Source organism: Momordica charantia, assembly GCF_013281855.1.
Source record: "Momordica charantia cultivar OHB3-1 chromosome 8 unlocalized genomic scaffold, Mcharantia_2.0 BLBB01000008.1, whole genome shotgun sequence".
Taxonomy (NCBI): Eukaryota; Viridiplantae; Streptophyta; class Magnoliopsida; order Cucurbitales; family Cucurbitaceae; genus Momordica; species Momordica charantia.
Genome location: NW_028275166.1, coordinates 3,746,527 through 3,768,689, shown reverse-complemented (window position 1 = coordinate 3,768,689; position 22,163 = coordinate 3,746,527). Strand labels below are relative to the sequence as shown.

Here is a 22,163-nt window from a genome sequence, read left to right as displayed (position 1 = left end):
AGTTATGCTAAAAACAACTGAGCATTTGTATTTCTAGAAAATTTAACATTCCGTATCAATGTGTGCTTTGAAATTTATGCAAAAAACAATGCGAAAGTCCCATACTTTTACAATAGTTCATAAAGCAAAATTAAATATGTCAACTTATTATAAAATTTAAGTTTAAGTTTCTCCCTCGGCTTAACTTGCTTGTTGAGACTTAATTCATGATTGTTTTCATTATTCTTGAACTTTCCCAATTTATCTTAGCACACTTTTTTTTTAGATTTTAAGAGTGAGATAAATATGTGTGGAACGAAACTATGTTATTCATATATTAAAATATAAAAGTAAGATAATAAATAAAATGGTTATTTTTTTTTAAAATGAAATAAATTTAAAATTAGTTCGTTCCATTAAAAATCATTAAAATTTATCAATAAAAGGCTTGATATATCAGTCTCGTTCAATTTTCTTTCAAGTGGCTCCATGTTACTAAAAATGTTATAACAATTTAACAATATTACCCTTTTTTATCAAATTAATTTTTTTTTCCTTTTTTCTTGAAAAAGACTCGATTGAACATTTTTGATACAGTAAAAGAAAATTTGAGACTTTTTAAAAAGACAAATGGAGAATTATCCGAAATAATAAAAACTATTTGGCATATTTAGCAAAAATTTTAGGAGGTTTGAAATTGAAATAATAATGTAGTGTGTGTTGAGTATAAGAAAAAGAGATGAAATTTTCAAGGTTAGTTATCCAAAACTTTGAAAGGGCCAAGCCAGGGGGAGTCGGTGGGACCGCTGACGGACCGTAACGTGACGGGTCGTAATCAAACGGCAATTGGTTTTTTTTTTTTTTTTTGGGACGCTGAGTGTGAGTATGGCTGCCACGTGGAATCAAATTTAAGGCTGTAATCAAGTGGCGGAGTCCACGTGGGATGCCAGAGATGCCGACAAGATATCACAGCGGGCCCCACCTGCAATCTCTCCTCTCCCTCCGCCGAAATAGAAAAGCCTGCCGCCCCCATCCATTCCCCGTTGCTATTTTTTCCATCTTCTTTTTCATCATTGCGTTTCCTTTAAAGGAAAAAAAGGGCTTATAAATGCAAGTCATATCAACAAACACAACATAATAATTAATAACTCTTTTTTTTTTTCGTATTTTTAATCTTTTGTTTATTTTATTTTTTAAACTTTTAAAATATTTATATGTGATATTTATACTTATTAGAAGTTTGTATTTCTCTTTAATACTGAGGTTCTTATTATATTTCAAGAAATTTATTAATTATAGTATTGTGTTGAAATTGTAATCAGAAAAAAAAATAAAAAAATCAAGAGATCAGAATAGTCACTTTTAAAAATATGAAAATAAAAAATAAATATTTTAAAAGTATAACAACTCAAACGGATCTTATCAAGAAACTAAAATAAATCCTAAAATAAATGGAAGCTAAAACTATAAGAAAGTATTTAAACTTTTTTTAAGTGATAGTAAAAATATCTAAATATATAGCTAGAGTAATCAAGTTCAAAATGTTAGATAAATTATTAATTTAGAAGAATTAAATTGAAAAAATTAAATCAATTTGATCCTTAAACAACATGTATTATCATTTCAAAGTTTTGATCAGGTTGAACTAATTAAGAAAATGTCAAGAAATTATATTAAAATAAAATGAAATAAATAACAAAATATTTTGTATATCAATACAAAATTAATTAGTAATGAGAAGGGTAGTCCACATATTATAAACTTTTGTTTAGTTCTTTTATCTTTTCAACGTATAATCTTGACATCTCCTAAAAAACAGCGGTTCTTTTGGGCGGGATCCAATTTTTAGATCGAATACTCATTTGAATTTTTTTTGGATTCTCATTTTATCTTTTTAATATCAAATCTTTAAGATTGTGTTGTATATTTTATAAGGTATACAAGGATTAAATAATAATAAAAGTAAAAGGAAGAAAATTACAAAAGAGAATATATTGGTACAAAATATGTGTTGCTTTGAAAGAAATCACACATACGTGTTTTCCCTTCTCTCTACTGCAGCTCCAAAACCCTTAACAATTGTATAACGTGTACATTATCTATTAAATATTAAATTATAGTAAATATCTCTAACATTAGGTGAAAATATGATATCAAAACAATAAACGGTTCTTATTTCTTAATACCAAAATTTAAAAAGAAAAATAATCTAAACATGAAATAGGTAGAGTTCAAATGTTTGACCTTAAACACCGAGTTACTTATATATATATTGAGTTGCATGGGTGCAACTGTTCTCGATAGTAATCAAGTATTCGGACTTTAATTCGAACACGTCATCAACGAGACAGATCAGAACAAGTCACTTAAGTCCACTTCAACACTGACTTGATAACACAGATACCCACAGACGTTAAAGTCAGTAATAATCCAAGTTGTAATTGGTTTAAAATTTCCATCATTACGGAAATTCAGTAACAAAATAGAGAAAAGGGAGATGTATTAAAGTGAATAAATTAAAGAAGCAAGGGGGAAATGGAGCAAAAAAAAAAAACCATTTAAAAGCTCCCAAATTGTGTGGTCACTTTCCGCTATTAGTGGGGGGTGCGGCGTGGATGCCTCCAAAACTCAAAACTCTAGGACCATTTCTCTCTCTTCTTCTTCTTCTTCTTCTTTCTAGAAATATGTTCAGAAGCATTATACCAAACTTGCCACCAATAAGAATCCATCAAAAACAATCCTCTATTTTCCACAAAATTACAACTTATATTATAATCCAGAGTTTGATATCATATCTATTCATAGGGTTCCATCTCAGAACCAATTGTCAATGAGAGTAGTAATCCACTTATATTATAAACACTTGTTATGTACCTTATCTTATCTTAACAAAAATATCACCGAACTCCCTCCACATAAAAAAAAAAGACAAATTTATAGATTTTAAATATGCATTCAACGATAATTAAGAGACAATCACGCAATACAAATTAGGTTAAAAAACACTTTTGGTCCCTGTACTTTAGTTTGTAACGATTTCGTCCCTCTATTTTCATATTAGTAACCATTTAGTCCTTGAACTTTAATATGTAACAATTTAGTCATTGTAATTTAAAGTTGGTAACAATTTAATCTTTATCGTGAATTTTTTTTTGTTAAGTATCTTATATATATAGATAGATAAACTAAAGATTGACCAAATATGTTTATAACTAGAAAGATTAAATTGTTATATGATAAAATTTGACACTTAATTTTAAAAAAAAATTTGTTTACGATAGGAACTAAATTGTTACAAATTTTAATCTACTCGAGCTAAATCGTTACAAGTTAAAGTTTAGAGACTAAATTGTTATTTTAGTGAAAGTAGAAGGACTAAATCGTTAGAAACTAAAGTCTAGGGACTAAATTGTTACTTTGATAGAAGTACAGGGACCAAATGTGTTTTTTAAGTTACAAATTAAGATTTCTAGATAGGACTAATTTTGTATTTTTATATTAAGTCGGGCTACTAATTGGTTGTTAGTTTTGAAGACGGGTAAGAATTGGGTTTGATAACGGTTTCATTTTTGGAAAATAGAAATGATTAGGTTAGGTTAGAGAGTTTTGTGGTATAGAATGGATAAATGGTTCATTGAATAGAAGTTAGAAGATAGTTTGGAGTATGGAGGGATTTTATAGTAGTGGGAAAGTGGAGGGGTAAAAGTCATTATTTGAATGCGTGAGCATAAGAAGGAGACATGCATGCATGCAACACAAACTATATAAACATACATACCCTAAGGTTCACGCATTAACTCTCTTTCTCACACGGATCCCTAAACTCTCTCTCCTAATTTATAGGTCCCTACGTCGTCTTCCTCCTCAGATATTTGAACTTTCAATTTTATGTACTTACCTATTAGATATTGTTTTCAAATTCATAAATTAAATATTTAATATATATTTGAAAGGTGAGGATATGGATGAAATTTATGAATTTTAAAAAATGTTGAATAGTCAGTTAAGGTTCAAGGACTTGGATTATTTAGGAGATAATGCAGTGACAAGGACTTGAAACTTTGAGGTATCATACGAGGTCTTGTGTCGAGCCTTGCAATGATTATAGTATTACCTTGATGATCACTACAAGAATTGTTCTTTTTGTCGATGGAATAATTTTCGATGAAATTAATTTCGTTGGGGAATTAAAGGCGCTTTTTTTGTCGTCATCTTTTTCAACGAAATCAAATTTTGTCGCGAAAGGTGTTTATGTCGACGAAATCTGATTCGTTGGCAAAGGTCTTTTTCGTGGCAATAGCAAATTCGTCGAAATAAGGGACTTTTCCAAATGAGATTGAAATTTTGTTGGCATAAGACACTTTTGAATCGCTTTTGCTTTCTTTTCCTCTGGCTACTAAGATGTTTCAGTTCCAAATTGCGAATTTGTGTTTATTTTCTCAGTTAATAACTCATAATCAAATCTCGGTAATTAAATATTTTCAACTTGACAATTTCAAAACTAGTCAGTCAAAAATAGGTGCCTTAACCATCTGATCTATGCTCGATTTGACAAAAGAATAAATATTTTAAATTACTAAGTTATATTCGTGTTTATACTAATAGTTTAATTAGTTGAGTTAAGTTTATACTTAGGAGTTTTGTAATCTATAATTTTTGTTCAAAATTGAAAGTAGTAAAGATAAAATATGTAAATTCTAACAAACAAGAAAGATAAAATATGCATTAATTTTATTTCTTTTAAACATGGGGATATAAAAATTGGGTCATTGTTCGCATCTTTTCAAGCCAGGCACTATTGTAAAGAAAAATATATGTGAATTACTTTTGAATATTTGGACTCTGTATTAAAAATTAAATATAAGACATATTATCGAACAAAAAGTTGAATAATCAGACTCAATATTATGGGTTGTCGGAGTCTTAAAAAAAATGAAGAAGAAAAGTTGTTTTTTAAAAGCCCAACTTTGGCTGTGGGTCGCTGATTTAATATGGCCCAATTACATAACATAGGGCATCCGGTAGCTCCAAGACAACCCAATTCGACTTTTGGCATTTTGAACAAAGTTCATAAGTAATAATACAACATTTTTCGACCTTCACAATCTTACAGTTTGAGGTATATGTCAATTACCGCTGAACTATGCTTGCTTTTGTAATATAACTCAACAACTTATTTTGTATGCACTCGTCATAAAATTAAAAACTTTGGTTTATTGAGACAAAATATTAGAACTTCAAAATTCTATTAAGATAAGGAGAGAGACTTAATTTGTTGAGAGTAAATTTAAAATTTTTAATTTACATTTTAAAAAACTACTTCATACAATTAATCATCTATAGACTAGAAAGGGAATTTTGTGGTGTACAAGGTCAGAATCTATGCACAAATATACACCTAAAAAAAACTTCCTATTCCCATAAAAAAAAAAAAAAACTAAATCAATTATTGACAATAATTTCAGTTATTTCTTCTCCACTAGTTAATTCCAACCCCACCTCCTGGTTGTGCAGAGGCGGCGTTTGGTTCCGGTTCATCGGACTCGAATCCCCGGACCCATTAAAGAACTCAAAGCTGGCGTCTTGAACCGAATAATTGGACGGGCTCGGCGGGCAATTGGAGCTGGGCGACGCGCCGTCCATCGCGTGAGCCTCAACATTAATATTATTACTCTTTCTGAAGGTGTGGGAAGTCAAGTCCCTGCCGTCGTAGGTTCTGAGGAGCGCTCGGAGTTTTCTCAAGACGGGGGAGTTGGAGCCTTCGTCGGCGGCGGTGCGGCGGAGCGTGTGGTGCTCTTTATAAAGGAAGATGGCGAAGTAGATGAGCAGCGCCACCACGGCGGCGGAGCCCGCGATGAGGAACAGGCCCCAGAAGCTGCTCAGGTTCAGCCGCGAAGAACCCACGTTCCCGCCGGAGGACGGCGAGTTGCAGTTCTCGCCCAGCCATTTCTTCTGTATTTGGTTCATCTTCTCACTTTCCGTCACATTTAATACCTGTCTTGATATGTCCGCCACCAGCGGTGACCCCATCGGAAACGCCTGCAAATTGTCCGACGTTACAGTTAATCAAAACCACCACCCAATTCGTTAAATGTCCATAAATAAATAAGTTTTTTGGTGGTTCAACGATAATTTATTCATCCTTAAAATATATCAAATTTGAATCTCTGCATTGTCGTTTGGAGTTCTTTATCCAAATTCTATTTTGGATCGGCTGCTTGTTGAGCTTGCTCGACTTTACAAGATATGAATTCTTCCACCTCAAAATTAATTGGCAAGAAACTCATGTATTATACACTTTTGTTAAGTTTTGTATTTGTGTTAGGGTAGAATTTCAATGATTATTAAAAATAGGTGATGATCACTCAAATTAAAGGTTTGAACAAATTAAGGGTTTGAACAAGTGTTTTTTTTTACTAACAAATCAATTTTTTACTGCATATTATATATAAAATTGTGATATAATCGTCGTAGAGTTTTGAAGAGTGAAATAAAAAAAATAGGGAAAAAAGGTTTTGTATACTCTTTTAGAAGTAAGTAATAACTGAAGTTAAGATTGGAAAAAGAGGACTTACAAATCCAAATCCATCAGCTTTGTAGATGGGGTCAGACATGGTGTACTTATCAGGAAACTTGGAGAGGAAGAGCTTAATGTAAGGGATTTCATCAAAAGCAGCATCAAAGCCGCCATTGGAGCTTCCACGTTTGAAAAACTTGTGGAGTTCATCAGGGGAAGCATAAGGCCTGAGATTCTTAAACCCCACAGATCTCAACAGCCCCAACACGAAGGAACCCTCCTGATATCCCACCCACGGCTGCCTCTTCATCAGTTCGTTTATATCCGTAATGCTCGGCTGCAACTGTTGCACTGTCAGAAGCGAAGTCAAGCTCGCCGTGTAGCTCTGAGTCAAAATGAACACCACGAAGAACCATATCACCACCACGAACCTCGCCAAATTGCTTATCAAAGTCTCCCCTAAAACAACCCATCAAACAAATTAAAGATCATGAAAATAGCTAGAGATTTGTTTTTTTCAGTCAATTTTGCTTGCTTACTTTGGGCGAAGACCATGGTGCAGAAGGAGAACCAGAGGCTGGTGCCGATCTGGTGGGAGGGAGGGCCACGGAAATCTTCATTGATTCGGTGCTCCAGAATCCAAACGACGAACCCCATGAACACGAAGAAGCAGAAGCTGGTGATCCAGAGGTCTAAAGTCAGCGGCTTCAGAAAAACCCATGCTCTGTTCTTCGAATTTGACTGCGTTGGAACCACCATTGAAACTCCAGATTCTGTGAACGGCAATGTGAAGTCCACGTACTGAGATCTGTTCGCTACGATCGTTATGTCACCTACGGCGCCGTCGAAAAACTGTCCACGAAATAAAAACAGAGCACTCTAGTAATTTGTTTGATTTCCTTCAAATAAATTTAAAAGAAAGATTTTTGTTGTACTCGCTACTCACTACTCACCCCATCGTGTACTTTCATGATGAGTTCATCGTAGGCGCCGTCGAAAGGAAAGTAATCAAACGGAACGGCGTACGGAAGTCCGGCCAGCGCCGCTTCGAACACGTCCGTACAGTACCCTTCCGCATCCGTTCCGTTTTTGGTGATTCTCACAAATTCGCTGTACCCGTCTTTTCTCGGAACCCCGATTTTCAGGCGCGTACCCATCGTCGGCATCTCCCACCCCCTCGGCTGCGCCGCCGTGTCCCCGGGCCAGATTATCGATCTCGTCCCACTCGCACTCCAATCCTTCGTCAACCCATTTTCCGGCGTCCAAAACCCGACCCGGTTCCCCCAATTCCCATTCACATTCACCACCTCCAAAGTCGCCGACTGCAGCTCCCCGTTCGCGACCCCGAAATCTCCGGCGAGTCCCCTGAATTTCGTCGTCGATAAGAAATCTCTTAATTTCTCCCCGTTTTCGGAGACCCCGAGAGATTGCAGATCCGTGAGATTTGGGTTTTTTAGGTAAGTGAAATTCGCGGGCCCGATTCGCTCCACGGCCATGGCCAGCGCCTTGGCGGCATCGTGGGCCCACAATCCGAAGACGTCCAATTGGGGGTCGTTGAGGGTGGGATTTTGCGAGAGGAATTTGCGCTTCCATCTGACCGTGAATTCGTCGAGCTTCATTGATTTGGGGACGAAGGTCTTGACTCCGAGAGCTCCGTCCATGGAGTGCAGAACAGAGGAGTCCATGGATTGGAGCAAATTGGCGGTGGCGCCGGTGAGAATCCAGACGAAGCCTTCCGACATCATTCCGATTTTGTCGGCGATGGCGAAAAGGCGAGCCGCGAGAGAGGGCAACATGTGCACCACGAACACTCTGCTCTGCATCGTCGTTAGTTTGTAGAGCTCTTCTCCGATCTGGTCGCCGGTGGCCGCCGGGTTTATCACGCTCCGGTACGTCACGCGCGCGTTTACGTCTTGTAGCGCGTCGATTAAGTACGGTAGGATGCCGTCTCCGAACTCGTCGTCTTCGTAGATTGGTACTACCTGTTTTAACGGTACCGAAGGATTCAGTGGTAGCAAACGAGAGAGGAGAGATTTTTTTTTTTCTTGAAAAAACAATGTCAAATATTAATGATTACTGATTAGTAAGAAGATTACTGGCACAGTTATTCGGAAGAATAAAATTTATATTTTTAAAATACAGTAGAAAGTTTGAACTTTTATTGAAAAAACATAATTCAAATTGAAATGTAATATATAAAATACAATAACAAAGCGACAATTATACTATATTAGGAAAAAAAACGGTTGTAACATTTTTATAAATACTCATTAAAAATTTATATTATTTCACCTACTGAGAGTCTATTGTGATGAAAGTGTAATAAAAAAAAAGATAATAAATAAGTAGGTCAAAATAAATATTTTAAAAATACAATAATTAAAATAGGCAAAAACTAAAAGAAAAATAAACAAAATTGATGCTTTTAAAAGTATATGAAGAAAAATTAAATATAAACATCAAGTACTTGGGTAGTTTAAGTTAATGAGTTTATGTCTTCTGTTGTTTTTTTTTTCTTGATTATGATGGTTAACCACGATTTTAGAAACATATTTGAATTGTTAATCAAATTTTAAAAATAAAAATTATTTTTTGAAAACTATAAAAAATAGCTCTTGCAAAATTAAAAATAAAATAATTATGGAGTGGGATCTTAATAATTACCTGCCTCCAGCCGAATGTTTTGACGATGGCACTGATGGCAGCAACTTGAACGGAGTCGTTTTGGGCGAGGCGGAAGAAGTAGGGGCTCCGGAGGGAGGCGAGGGCGGGGCTGGTGGCGGTGAAGCTGAGGATGGGGACATGAGCCTTCTGGCCGAGCTCGATCACGAAGTTGGCTTGCATTGAACTCGTCGGCCCCAAGATTGCTTGAACTTTCTTGTTCTTGATCAGGTCAACGGCTGCTCCATAAAAAAGTCAACTGTTTCAGCCTACGTGATCCATTATTTTATTATAGATTAGTTTACCAGATTTGCAAGTTTACATTTTCTTTATTTGTAATTTTATTGAAATTTTCAGTCAAGTTGGTTGTTTGATTGTTTATCACTTTAGAATGAAAGAGATATTTCTGTCGATTTTGTTTTCTAATTTTTTTTTTTGGGTTAGATTTAGTCGGTTCTGACTTTTTTTTTTTTTTGGCTGTTGTCCAATTTATCAAATAATTTCTAACAAAATAAATTTTGAAAACTGTTTTTATTTTAAAGTTTATATAAGATTCCCAAAGGTATTTTTAAAATTCAAAGAAAATAGAGACCATTTATTGAAAAAGTGAAATACATCTGATCAGTTGGGGCTTTTTTAATTCACTGTTTGATTATCTGATTATATATATGATTAGGCTGTTAATATTTTCATGATGGGATAGACTTGAGAATATATTTTATTTGTTAGATTTTGACTAATTTATTAGTCGAGTTAGTAAAAATAAAATTTAGATCAATTTTGAGGAGATATTAGATGTTATAACAAAGGGATAAAAATTGGAGATTTTCATGTGTTCCTTATTGTTATATTTTTTTCAAAGAAATAAAAATACATGGCCGTTTGTAAAATATTTTGAAAAGTGATGTATTTAATGAATAATACTGCTAAAAATTATGTTCAAGAGATAATCTCAATTCTATTTATTTACTCATAAAAATGAACTGTTTTCCTTTAAATTTAAATATTAAAGGTCGAAATTTAAATTATATATATCTGAATAAGTTGTAAAATTTTAATTTCATCATTTTATTAAATTTTTATTTAAGAAAAGTACCATGACTAGGTATAATATAAACATATAAGATGATAATATTTTAACTTATTTAATCCACATGATTTTAACTTGGCAACAATTTGACACATGTGTACGACGTATGTGATAGGATTATCAAATGGATGGAGTTGAAAATTGAAGTCAAATGGATCCTACAGTAAAAAATTGAATTTCTACTATTTTTCTAAAAGAGAAACTGTAAAAATTTATATATATATATATATATATATATCTTTTTTTCACGAACAATAATATAATTAACTGAGTCAATGGGTCTAGTTTTTGGCTGCAAGAAAAAAAAAACATGAATTATAGAGAGAGAGAGAGGAAGGGAACCTGCAGCCGCCGCTCCGACGACGTCGTCGTTGCCGACGTTTCTGGTGTGAAGAACAATTCTGGTTTTGTAGTCCGGATTAGCGGCGTAAAATTCCGAGAGCGACATGTCGATACAACTCAACCCCATCTTCCCGATCCTACTCTCAAAATCCATCACCACGCCCACGTTCACCGCCGCCATGGCCGTCGCATTCTGAGCAGCCGCCGTGAGCGCCGTCGTACCCAGTAAGAAGACGACGCAGCCTGCAAAGAAGCACAGCACCCGAACGGCGCCGCGATTCGGCTTCATTTTCGGCGGATCCTGTCGGTGCATCGACCCGACCCGACACCCGGCACAGAAAGAAGAGAAGAAGAAGAATGTTTTGGTATGGCCTTTTTGGTGACGGATAATTTTGAGAAAATGAGGTAAAAAAAAGGATGTGGCGGTGGGGATGTTTTTATATTCTATCTCTCGGGTCGGGCTCGGGCTCGGGCTCGGGCACCACCAATTTTATTGACCTTCAATGAAAGAGACGGTAGAGAAGAAACGCCTACGTCACTATTGCTTTTTTATTTAAATTTTTTCTTTTTACATTATTTTGTTCTTAAATTTTAGGTTTTTAAATACTACTTTAGGGAAGTTTGGGTTTATTTTTTCCTATTTAACTTTTTAAAGTTAGTTTATGTTTGTCTCTCTATTTTCAAAAGTTCAAAATAACATACACGATAGAGATGTTTTAATACAAGTTTTTTATTATATTTCAATAAATTTTGTGAGTGAGGTGCTATGTTGAAATTTTCAACGGAAAGAAATGAAATAAAAATGAAAATGAATAAGTTAAAATAATAACTTTTTAAATGTACATGTACCAATATATAGTATTTAAACTTAAATTTTAAATTTATGGAAAATGATTGAAGAAGAGTTTATTCGGTTAAAAATCACACATTGATAAAAGAAGGGACCTTGCATAGGTTTATAATAGATATAGACTACTACTCCTCTCATAGTCAATTGTTTTGAGATGTAATCCATGAATATTAATATATTCAAGGTATCCACCTTAAACTTGATTTAATTAGAAGTTCTGGTGTTCCGAAAAAAAAAGGATTCTTATTATTTATTTATTTTTAGATTTGTAGTACTTTTTTGAAAAAGAAAATGTATGGTTAGTGGTAATTAAACGTGTTTACTTCTATGATAAAGCGAAGAAGTTAAATCTTCCATCTATGAGAGAAAGGTTAATTTTAACCAAATTTAATCGATATGACCAAATTAGTATGAGATGTAATCAGTGTGGAGAAGCATTTTTTCAATACCAAAATAGGTTTATTTTCGCAGAAATTACATGAAGAAACACATAGTAATCAAATCAATAATTAGTATTTTTCATGGGAAATGGAAGATTTGGATTTTTTTTAGCTCAAGAGTTTGCAAGCCTGTTGGAACTTTGAGTGTGAGTAATTATTATTTGATATATAAATTTAAGATTTGTAAAAGAAATTGTTATTTCAACCTGTGAGATTAACAAAATGGAAATTTAAATTCGCGGACTTTTCAAATCTAAGAAAATGATCACCCTAATAATAATCATATGTATATTTTAGGTGAACTCCCATTTTCTAGGAATAAAATTTCCACTTAAGTGGAAATATAGTGATCTCAATATTACAGGTACGTTTTAAAATTTTAAATTTATTTTTTCTTTGAAAATAAAAAATCTAATATTTATATCGAAGAATTCAAAGAAATTTAAGGTCCGTACTCAAATTGAGGTTTTTTTTTTTTTAATTTTTTTCTTTGACCAAAATATTTTGCATTTTTTCAAAGATCCTATTTGCGGATAATACCTTGTATATCAAGGGAGGTTGACCCAATCTAAGACGCAATTTTTTACTTTACATGCAAATCTGGAGGGTCACGATTCTTTTGGACCAAATCAAAGCGTCGTAATCGTTCAATCTGAACTGTTGATTCCATGTCATTACTCGGAAAGGAAAGAGAGGAATATATTAAAGGCATGGATTTGAGCCACGTGGAAGACAGCTTCACGAGGAGTGGGCTCCATACCGACGTGTCGGATCGGCAATCTCGTTGCTGTAACGACGACTCTGTTTATATCGTCGTAGAAGGGAGAAAAAACAGATGATTCCGTTTCGTTCCTCTCCCCGCTATCCAATCCAATATTTCTTTGAATTTTATTTATTTTTCTCCTTTTAATGTTCCCTCCTCTCAGGAAGAAGAAGAAAAAAAAAAACATTACCAGAAATGATAGTAGATTTTTTGTTGGTCAAAATCTTCTTCGGATAGGAGACAAGCGCTTGTCTTCTGAAAGGATAATTACGTTGTTAGAGTTGGATTTTCCAAATACTTAGAGAAAATTTTGTTGAGTGACAAGTACGATAGCGGTATTGGAAAAGCTTTGATTTCCAATGTTACCCTTCTATAAAAAACGCATTCTCAAAAGTATACAATCTCTTGCATTTCGTATAAAGTCGACTAGATACTGACCCAAACTAAATATTAACTTAAGTTTTTTTGAGTGTACATCGTCAAGTACCATATGAGTACAAGATTTTATTTGCAGGTTGCTAGAAAAACCACATGTTAGAAAGCATATAGGATCTTTGCAGACCTAAAATCAAAATCACGCATCAAAAGTTTTAATATTGAAGACTTGACATCATATTATATACGAGTTAAAATATTTCTTCATCTATCTATCGATAAACAAAATATGTGTCTAATATACTAAATTTTTGTTAAACAATTTATTTAACAATAACTAAAATGAAAACTTTAATATAAAATTAACTAAAACAAAATATTAAAAGTTTTTATTGAAAAAATTATAACAAACATAATATTTAGGAACTATTTTTTAGTTTAATAAATGTGGGTGAATAATTAAATATTTGAGACAAAAAAAAATTATTGGTGCCCGTCTTATCTTTTCAATTATACTCAAATTCGTACTAAAGAAAACTATGCTCAAATTATAACAAAGACTTAGGGAAAGAAATAAGATTTAAGCTTATGATTTCTGGACTTTTCATGAAATATTATTCCAAGTTGGAAACTGCAGGTTCAAATTAAATACTACATCACTGATGACAGGTATGATGATATAGTACAAGTAATAAATGTTGCAAGTGGTGTTGAAAATGACTTTACAGATCATACTATATTTTGATATAACAAGTAAATAAAAATATATTTATATTGCATACTTTTTTTTAACAAATAATTTATAACACCAACCTAAATTAAGACATTTATGCCTAATCAAACTGTCGTAAATTCAAATCTCTCACCTCACGTATTGTATTATAACAAGCTTATTAACTTAAACGCAAGTTATAGGTTCAAATTATATATTTTCATATTCTAAAAAAAAATCAAGTTCTAAAAATAATATTAAAAACTACCTTTAAAATATCAATTTTTTTTAAGAAAATTCATATATGGTGGAGAAAATGCCACATTTTTTTCTGCATTCAGCAAGAATTTGAATTCTTCTTCCATTCAAGACGCTGACACCACTGTCCTTTCCACGAACCTTCTTTCTCCAACCAAACATTTTCTCTATTTATTATTATTTCTTTTTACAAAAATCTTTTTTTTTTTTGGTTTACTTGAGAGTTAAGTTAATAGTTAATGCAAAGGAAAGAACCTTGTTGATTTAAAAAAAAAAACAACATTTATTTATTTATTTATTTTTGGTCAAAACTTAGATTTGGATATTGATCATGATTTCTATTTATATTTGAAGTCTGGACCACCTACCTAATGTTGATTGTTCTTTTAATTTTATTATAAAAGAACCCTTACATTTTAGTGTCAATTTTAAATTGAAGTCAATTAAAATTCAGTCAAATTTTCTGTGTTATAAGGTTTTTTTCTAGCCTTATTTGCCTATCTGATATGACATGTGTTAATTACTTAAACTTTGATCATGACATATATTTAAAATTTTTATATGGTAGTTATATTGAAAGTGAGACTATAATTACTATATTGTATGTAACATTTTTGTTAATTTTTGTACCAAACACATAATGATCTTTGTGGAGAAATAATATTCTTTATCTTCTTTTAATCTTTTCTGGAATCATTCACGCAATATATTATTCAAATAAAAAAGTTCCTTCTTTTAATTACAATTGTTTCTTTGAATACAAATGATAATAGTTTTTTCTACGTATTAATCCATCCAATTATTTATGCCACTCGATTAATGTTACATTTAAGATTTTTCTTTAATTTTTAAATTTGATAATTAAAACTAATTATTATTATTTTTTAATACAACATGTGGGTGACGGTGATCGAATTCACAATCTCCCATTTGTCAATTATCGTTGAACTATGCTCACTTTAACAAAATTAATTGTTATTGAAGATTTAAGTGGTATCACAACATATATAAAATTTCATATTTTGATTTTTGGACTTGGACTCCGTTTGGTAATGATTTTAAAAACGTTAAAAGTATTTACTGACTCATTTTTAACTGTTTTTATTATTATTATTATTATTATTATTATTTTTGGTAAAACTGAATGTATATTAATTTAGATAGAATTCACTTTTTCTATTAAGTTGATTTTACGAAATCCGCTTAGTAGTAAGTTTCCGTCGTATTTACTACCTAACTTTAAAAAAATTATTATTTTATTTCTATTTAATTATTGAAATTAAATATTAACTCAAAATTATGGCGTAATTGATTTGGTTGTTATAATTAAATTACAATAATTAATATTAATTTACAAGACATTGTAACCTAATTTTTCATTTTTAAAATTAAAATTTACTCAACACTAATTTAGTTCATATTAATTACAACTAATTTAAAAAAAAGAACCAAAGAAACTAAGACAATTTCAAACACAACCTGGATAACTAAGTTGATTTTGTGAAACAAAAAAGCCGCCCGCTACAATAGGATCTTTTAATTAAATAATAGAACTTGACATTGTAGTATTCATTTTAAATTAAAGTTGAACTCACGACCTTTTTTTTTTTTTTTATAATTGAAGTCAATTAAAATTCAGTCAATTTTTCCAAGTGTTATTTGCTTGATTTCTAGACTTATTTCCTCTCCATGATGTATGGCATGAATGATATAAAAAGGTAGGAGGTAGAAAAAACATTTTTAGACACTTTTGCCCTTTACTAAATTTACAAATTTACAAATTATGCCATTAATATATTATTACAAATATTAAATTAATTATTAATTATTAATTATCAATACTATAAATGCATGGAATATAAAAGGTTAGAATGCAAAAAGTTTTCCAACAACATAAAATTAATTTTTTCTTTAATTAAAATTCATACTAGAATTTCAAGAGGTTTAGAATTTGAAAAGCTTTTGTAACGTTTTATCCTCTACTACTATAAAAATAGGTTTTCTTCTACATGTTTTTCACAAGTTTCAATACTTTTTTATTCTTAGTTCCTTGAAACATCTCTCAAAGATGATTCAATTTTGAAAACATCTCGAGATATTTGTGACATATTCATCAAGTTGCAAGAGAGGCATATGTTGAATCTACATATCTCGAATACTAGGTTTGTAACATTACCATTCCACAATTTTACAAAGTTGAATAATAGTATCTGTCAAGCAATCTTCAAGAATGAGCATATTTACTCTTAAAAGATGAGTGTATAGTAAGTACTTGGATTTTTTTTGTTACTATTGTTATTTTTCTAATTAGTGTGTTTTTTATTTGGAATGTTTCTTTTTTTAGCAATTTTATTTAGTTTAGGATTTGGACTTTTTTTTTTTGTTACTAATGTTTTTTATTGTTTAGTGTATTTTTTTTTATTTGGAATGTTTTTTAGCAATTTTATTTAGAATATTTGTTTAAAATATAGATAATTACAAGCTCATGTTATTATTGTTGAAAAAAAAACAATCATAGAAGCCAGTATATAAAAAAATGTTTAATTAATAAATTAATTATAAACAATAATTTGGGGAAATTGGGATTTTTGACCCCTCTCAATAACCACTTTGGACTTTTGACCCCCTTTTGATTTTTACCTATGACCCCTCCACCTCAGATTTCTGACCTCTCCCCTTATTTTGTTTTGTAAAATTACCAAGTTACCCTCAATTTAAAAAAAGAAATCAAACCCAGCCCTCCCCTCCTTTCCCTCCCTGTCCCGGTCCTTCCCCTCCCTCATTCACTATCTCGTTGTCCATCCCAGTTTTCATCCCGGTCTCTCCCTCACAACCAGAAAGTTCATCTCCGTCGTTTCTTCTTCGTCTCCCTCACTTCGTCTCTATCAGAGCTTTCCCCCTTCCCTAATTGAGGTAATTTTTCTTTCGAACTCGTGATCTTATTGTGAATGATTTTCTACCTTTTTTTTCTTCGTTCTTTGCGTGGGTGTGAATGATTTCAACATTCGGCTCTATCTGAAGTAGCCAAGGTTATTATGAAGTTTGATTTATTGTTGCTTCCATTGTTTTGTTTTAATTTTTAACTTTCAGGGTTCCATCTCGGCTTTAAGCCCGGTGGATTTAGGACCGGGATGAAACCCTGAAAGTCCATTCCAGAAGGATGGACTTTCTGGATTCCATCTCGGGCCTCATCCCGGTTCGAAATAGACCGGGATGAAGACCGAGATGGTATCCAGAAAGACCATCCTTCTGGAATCCATCTTGGGACTCATCCCGGTTCGAAATGGACCGGGACGAGGCATAACATATACATACATGGAGAAGAACGAAAAAAAGAAGGATAGCGAATGAGATCGAGAGCATAATATCGAGAGCGAGACATCGAGAGCGAGATATCGAGAGCGAGACAACGAGAGCGAGACATCGAGAGCGAGAGCGAGACAGCGAGATCGAGTCAAGGAGAGCGATACAGCGAGATCGAGACAACGAGAGCGAGACAATCCCTATCCCGGTCCCAATCCCTATCCCGGTCTACCCCAGTTTATCCCCATCTCGGTCCCGGTCGTATCTGGACATGAAGGACCAGGCTTGAGTTTACCTTCTATCTCGGTCTCAAACCCGGTGCTAAATTTCATCCCGGTACCAATCCCGGTCCAAGATAAATTCTAGACTTCATTTCTGTTTTCCGTAAAATAACGTTTTTTTCTAGAAAAATGATAAAATTTCGTATTATTACAAGTTTGAAGAAGTACAATATTCTAAAATGATGAAATGGACATACCTATATTGTGAAAACAATGGATTCGAGATAACGGATTATGTGGGGATCGATCGATTGGATAATGTGGGCCAACGATCACGTGGAGAAAATCTTGAGTATTGGAAAAAAAAACGTGACTTGCGTGTGTGTGGTGATTTGGAGTTGAAAAAACAAAATGAGAATTGTTAAGTTGGTGGTTGGTGGGTTGGTTGGAAATTTATTATATCATAAATGCATTTATTATGAAATGAGGGCAATTTCGTCAATTTACATGATAAAATAAGGGGAGGTGTTAGAAATCTGAGGTGAAGGGGTCATGAATAAGTAAAAAACAAAAGGGGGTCAAAAATCCAGAGTGGTTATTGAAAGGGGTCAAAAATCTCAATTTCCCAATAATTTGTATAGAATCGTAAAAGGTGGAATATAAAACTTTTGGTCATTTTATTTTCTAATATTATAATTTGAAGAATTTTTCTTTAATAATTTTAATTATAATATAAAATTAAATAAATAAAATAATTTAGTTTTAGTTACAAAATTCAACATATACAACAAAATGTGAGCCCTAAACAAATATTTAATAAACAAACAAAATATTAAAAAATAAAATAAAGGACCCATATTAGGTTGAAATAATTTAAAAATAAAAAAATTAAAATACCTATTTACTTTTTTATTAATATATAATTTTTTCCTTTACTTTTAATTTATTTATTTACAAAATATATCGTTAACAATTAACTATAAATAATATATTTTAAAAATAATTATAAATAGTACATTTTATTATTAGTAATTAGCTGTCAATAATAATAAATATATATAAAAATTAATGTTAATTATTTTTCAAAATAATTATACTTAAAATATTTTACGTGAAATTATATAAAATTTAAGTTACCTTATAATTAAAAAAAATTTATACGTGCATTGCACGTGGTAATACACTAGTATTTTAAAATTTATGTATTAGGTTTAACCAACGTTAAAGTATGGTTTACTTGTTAAAGCATAAATTGTATCCTATTTGATAATTATTTTATTTTTTAAACCGATCACTCTCTTGCATTTTTTTGTCTTGTCATCGATTTTTAAATACAAGCCAAATTTTAAAAATCAAAGCGTGCTAAAGAAAATTGAAAAATATAATAAAAAAATTGGAAAAAAATAAGCATAGTTTTTAAAAACATAAAACTAAAAAATAAAATTGTTTTGGAACTAAGAAATTAGAATTATTTTATTTTATCTAATAAATTTCTTAATCGCTAAGAAGTCAAGATCGTTCCAAAGTTTATTCTTAAGTGAGAATGACTAACACTATAAATTGTTTCACCCTTTTTGCCTTTCTTTTTTCCTTTCTAATTATATTTTTCGTAACATTGGTCGTTTTATCTCTTCCCATATTAACAATTTCATTAATTAATTAATACCATTTTCTTAATTTTAATAATTAAAATTTCTTATAAAATATACCCATCATGTTTTTATTTATTTGTTGAATCCAACTGTGGGATTAGAAATTTGAACAATCAACTATTTGAATAGTCTATTAAGTATGCTTGTGGAATTAAATATCAAAATGATTTGTTATTAAACCTTTTTTACAATTACTCAGCCTAAAAGCACTCATTTTCAAACTAAACTCCCTTTGTTTTTGTGATATTAACTAACTTTCTGCCTTTTTTATTATATGAGGGCCTTGATAGATTTATAATTTTGTTTTCCTAGCTTAACACTGGACTAAGATTTTTTTTTTCTCGAATTCATCGGTGGTGGGATGGAGAATTCGAATATTTGACATCTTGGTCGAGGATATATACTTTAACTAGTTGGTTAAATTTTTATCCATGAATTTGATAAAATTAATCATTTTTTACTTTGAAACTTTCAATTTCCATCCTATTGAATCTCAAAAAATAAAAAGATTAATAATAAATAATAAAAATGATTTCAATTTGGCTCGACCTAAAAGAACGATTTCAACGTCAAATTGAAATCCAAATATCACGCGCAGAATCGGTGAAGAGAACACTAGCAGAGATTTCTTTGGACAATGAATTTAAAATCCAAGAAATCACTACATTATTGCAGATAATCCAAGAATGTAACGATTCACCTGAAGGTCGAGGAGTTGTTCCGTCGATGAAGCCAATCTTGTTCTTGACCATGAGAGCAATGATCATTGCTCTGCTCCAAGCAGTGTAATTCTCGTCGGTAAGAAGATCCGAAACAAGAATTAAACTCGTATTGTCCGAATGATGAAGGAAATATGGGTTAATGTATTGTGCAAGAACTGATTGATTAAGAGAAGCCGAGGAATTGCTCATCGGAGCAGTTGTATTGATATATTCATGGGTAACAAGTGGCGAAATGAATAACCGCCAGGTTCTAAGAAGTCATATAAATAGACTACAGAATATTCACAAAGCCATAACTAACTGTAACAAAACAACTCATAGTAAATTCTAATAGCATTTATAAATTTTTTTCTCATCCAATACGTTTAAGTGATTTTTAAATTTTTCAAAAAATTGTTTTTATATTATGATTGTAAATTGAGAATACTTTCTTGACATATCTTTTTAACAACGTTAAAATCATTTCAAATATACTCTTCTTTAATCACATGAGTCTTGCCCATGAATACTACTTTTGCAGTCAACATATGATATCTTTAGTCTATTGAAAGAGATAATCTTAGAAAATTCTTTTTATTTGTTATCCAAATATAATTTTTAATGAGAAGATCTTAAAGGTTAGGTTTCGTGGAGTCAAAGTCAATTATAAAATTAAATAGGGAGTCCAAATTTATAGTTGAATTATATATGGTATCAGTGTATCACATGTTTACAGGAAAAAAAGAAGTACTTAAACAAACAAGTCGAAACTAAACTACACCCATATAATGAAATCAATTTTCTAGTTGAGACAGAAAAAAGTTTATAGATTGTTGAAGGTTTAAGAACCGTGAAGATACTCAATTATATTTTTCTCTCTTTCTCGTATCAATTGTCATGAAATTTGAACAAGGTATGTTCTATCCTTTTTTCTTTTGATATTCAATACCTTTATATTTAGAGAAAGTAGAGGAATTGTGCGTACTCAAAAAAAAAAAAAAAAGAGAGCAATTGTGTGCCACTCGCTTCCAACTAGAATCTCGATACTCCTCCCGAGTCACTTCCGGACAGGAGTGCTAGGTCAGAAAAGTGATAACTCCATATTCTCCCAACATCTAATTGAGAGCTATTAACTTGATGTTTCCTTTCACACAAAAAATCAACAACCACGAGAGAAATTTTTACAATAAGAGGATGCTTTTTATGTCAAATGAGAACAATATAAAATTATATATATTATATATTTATATCAATTTTGAAATGGTAACAAGAGCTTTGTCCACTAAACTAGGCTTGAATGAGTTGAATCAAAATATTATATGGTTGCTTTAGTCAAATTTCTAAATTTTCGTAAACTAGAGAATTTGGCAATTAATGGGCATATACATTCAAGAAAGCCCACGAAAATAAAGACTCTAAGCCCAAAACCAAAATGCCCAAACAAGATTCAGAAAAGACTATCAAAATAGAGAGAAAAGAATAACTATTACGACTGCACATCGGTTGGTGTCAGTTTTTGTCACAAATCGATGTTTTTTTTACTACTAGATACTGGAGGGTTCGAATCTGAATCTTGGATGCCAACACCCAAACCTTTTGCCACTACGAAGCGACCATTCGATTTTGATAGATCGATGGTTAGTGGTGCTGGAAGTAATATTGGAACGTGGATTTTTATTGGTCTAATTCTATTAAACTTGATAAATAAGGTGGGAAGTGAGGGTAGAAGGAGTTTGTTTGAAAAAGGGAATTAAGAATAATTAATTTTTCAAAATTACCATTCAAATGATACCTTAGAAATCAATTCTAAATGGTTTTATGTTTTCCTAAAATTAATTTTTTAATTTGTCAAATATCATGTCATTCCCAAACACACCTTAGATCTGCTAATATTTTAAACCACGAAAATTTCAATAGAAAAAAATCATAAAACAGTTTAATTAGTTTATTAATCAAAGCGTACAAATAGTACATTTATATTAATTTGTTTGTCCACATAGAAGTATTAAAATTATAAGGAAAAATCACTATTTACCCTTGATATATAATAATAAATTGGCAAAGTCAAGAAAACCCTAAAAGTTTTTATTTCATTTTTTTTAGGCAAAAGTTTTTTCCTTTTTTTTTTTTTTATAGTTAAATCCTAAACTTAAATAAGGTATAAATATCAATACATTCTATTAATTGAATTTTTATTTTTCTTTAAGATTATTATAACTCCACGTGGGTTGCACTTTCAGTTCTATTGGGGATACCTTTTAGCTGGGTTTTCACGTTTTGGTGATCACTTTAATTGGAA

General features: G+C 31.6%; 1 protein-coding gene across 2 annotated transcripts; it reads right to left on the bottom strand.

Annotated features, from left to right (window-relative positions):
* Positions 1–5,241: 5,241 nt before the first annotated feature.
* Positions 5,242–11,015, bottom strand: LOC111004591 (glutamate receptor 2.8). 2 transcript variants are annotated; one of them, XM_022275646.2, is made up of 6 exons: positions 10,590–11,015; positions 9,161–9,396; positions 7,450–8,478; positions 7,036–7,348; positions 6,555–6,955; positions 5,242–6,018 (listed from the first exon to the last, which is right to left on the bottom strand). In XM_022275646.2, the coding sequence occupies exons 1-6, from the start codon at positions 10,900–10,902 to the stop codon at positions 5,422–5,424; spliced, it is 2,889 nt and encodes a 962-aa protein (XP_022131338.1). In that variant the 5' UTR covers positions 10,903–11,015; the 3' UTR covers positions 5,242–5,421. The 2 variants fall into 2 exon arrangements, with proteins under 2 accessions (XP_022131338.1, XP_087984430.1); XM_088128304.1 differs by having other exon boundaries at positions 9,161–9,426; positions 10,590–10,728.
* Positions 11,016–22,163: the final 11,148 nt, after the last annotated feature.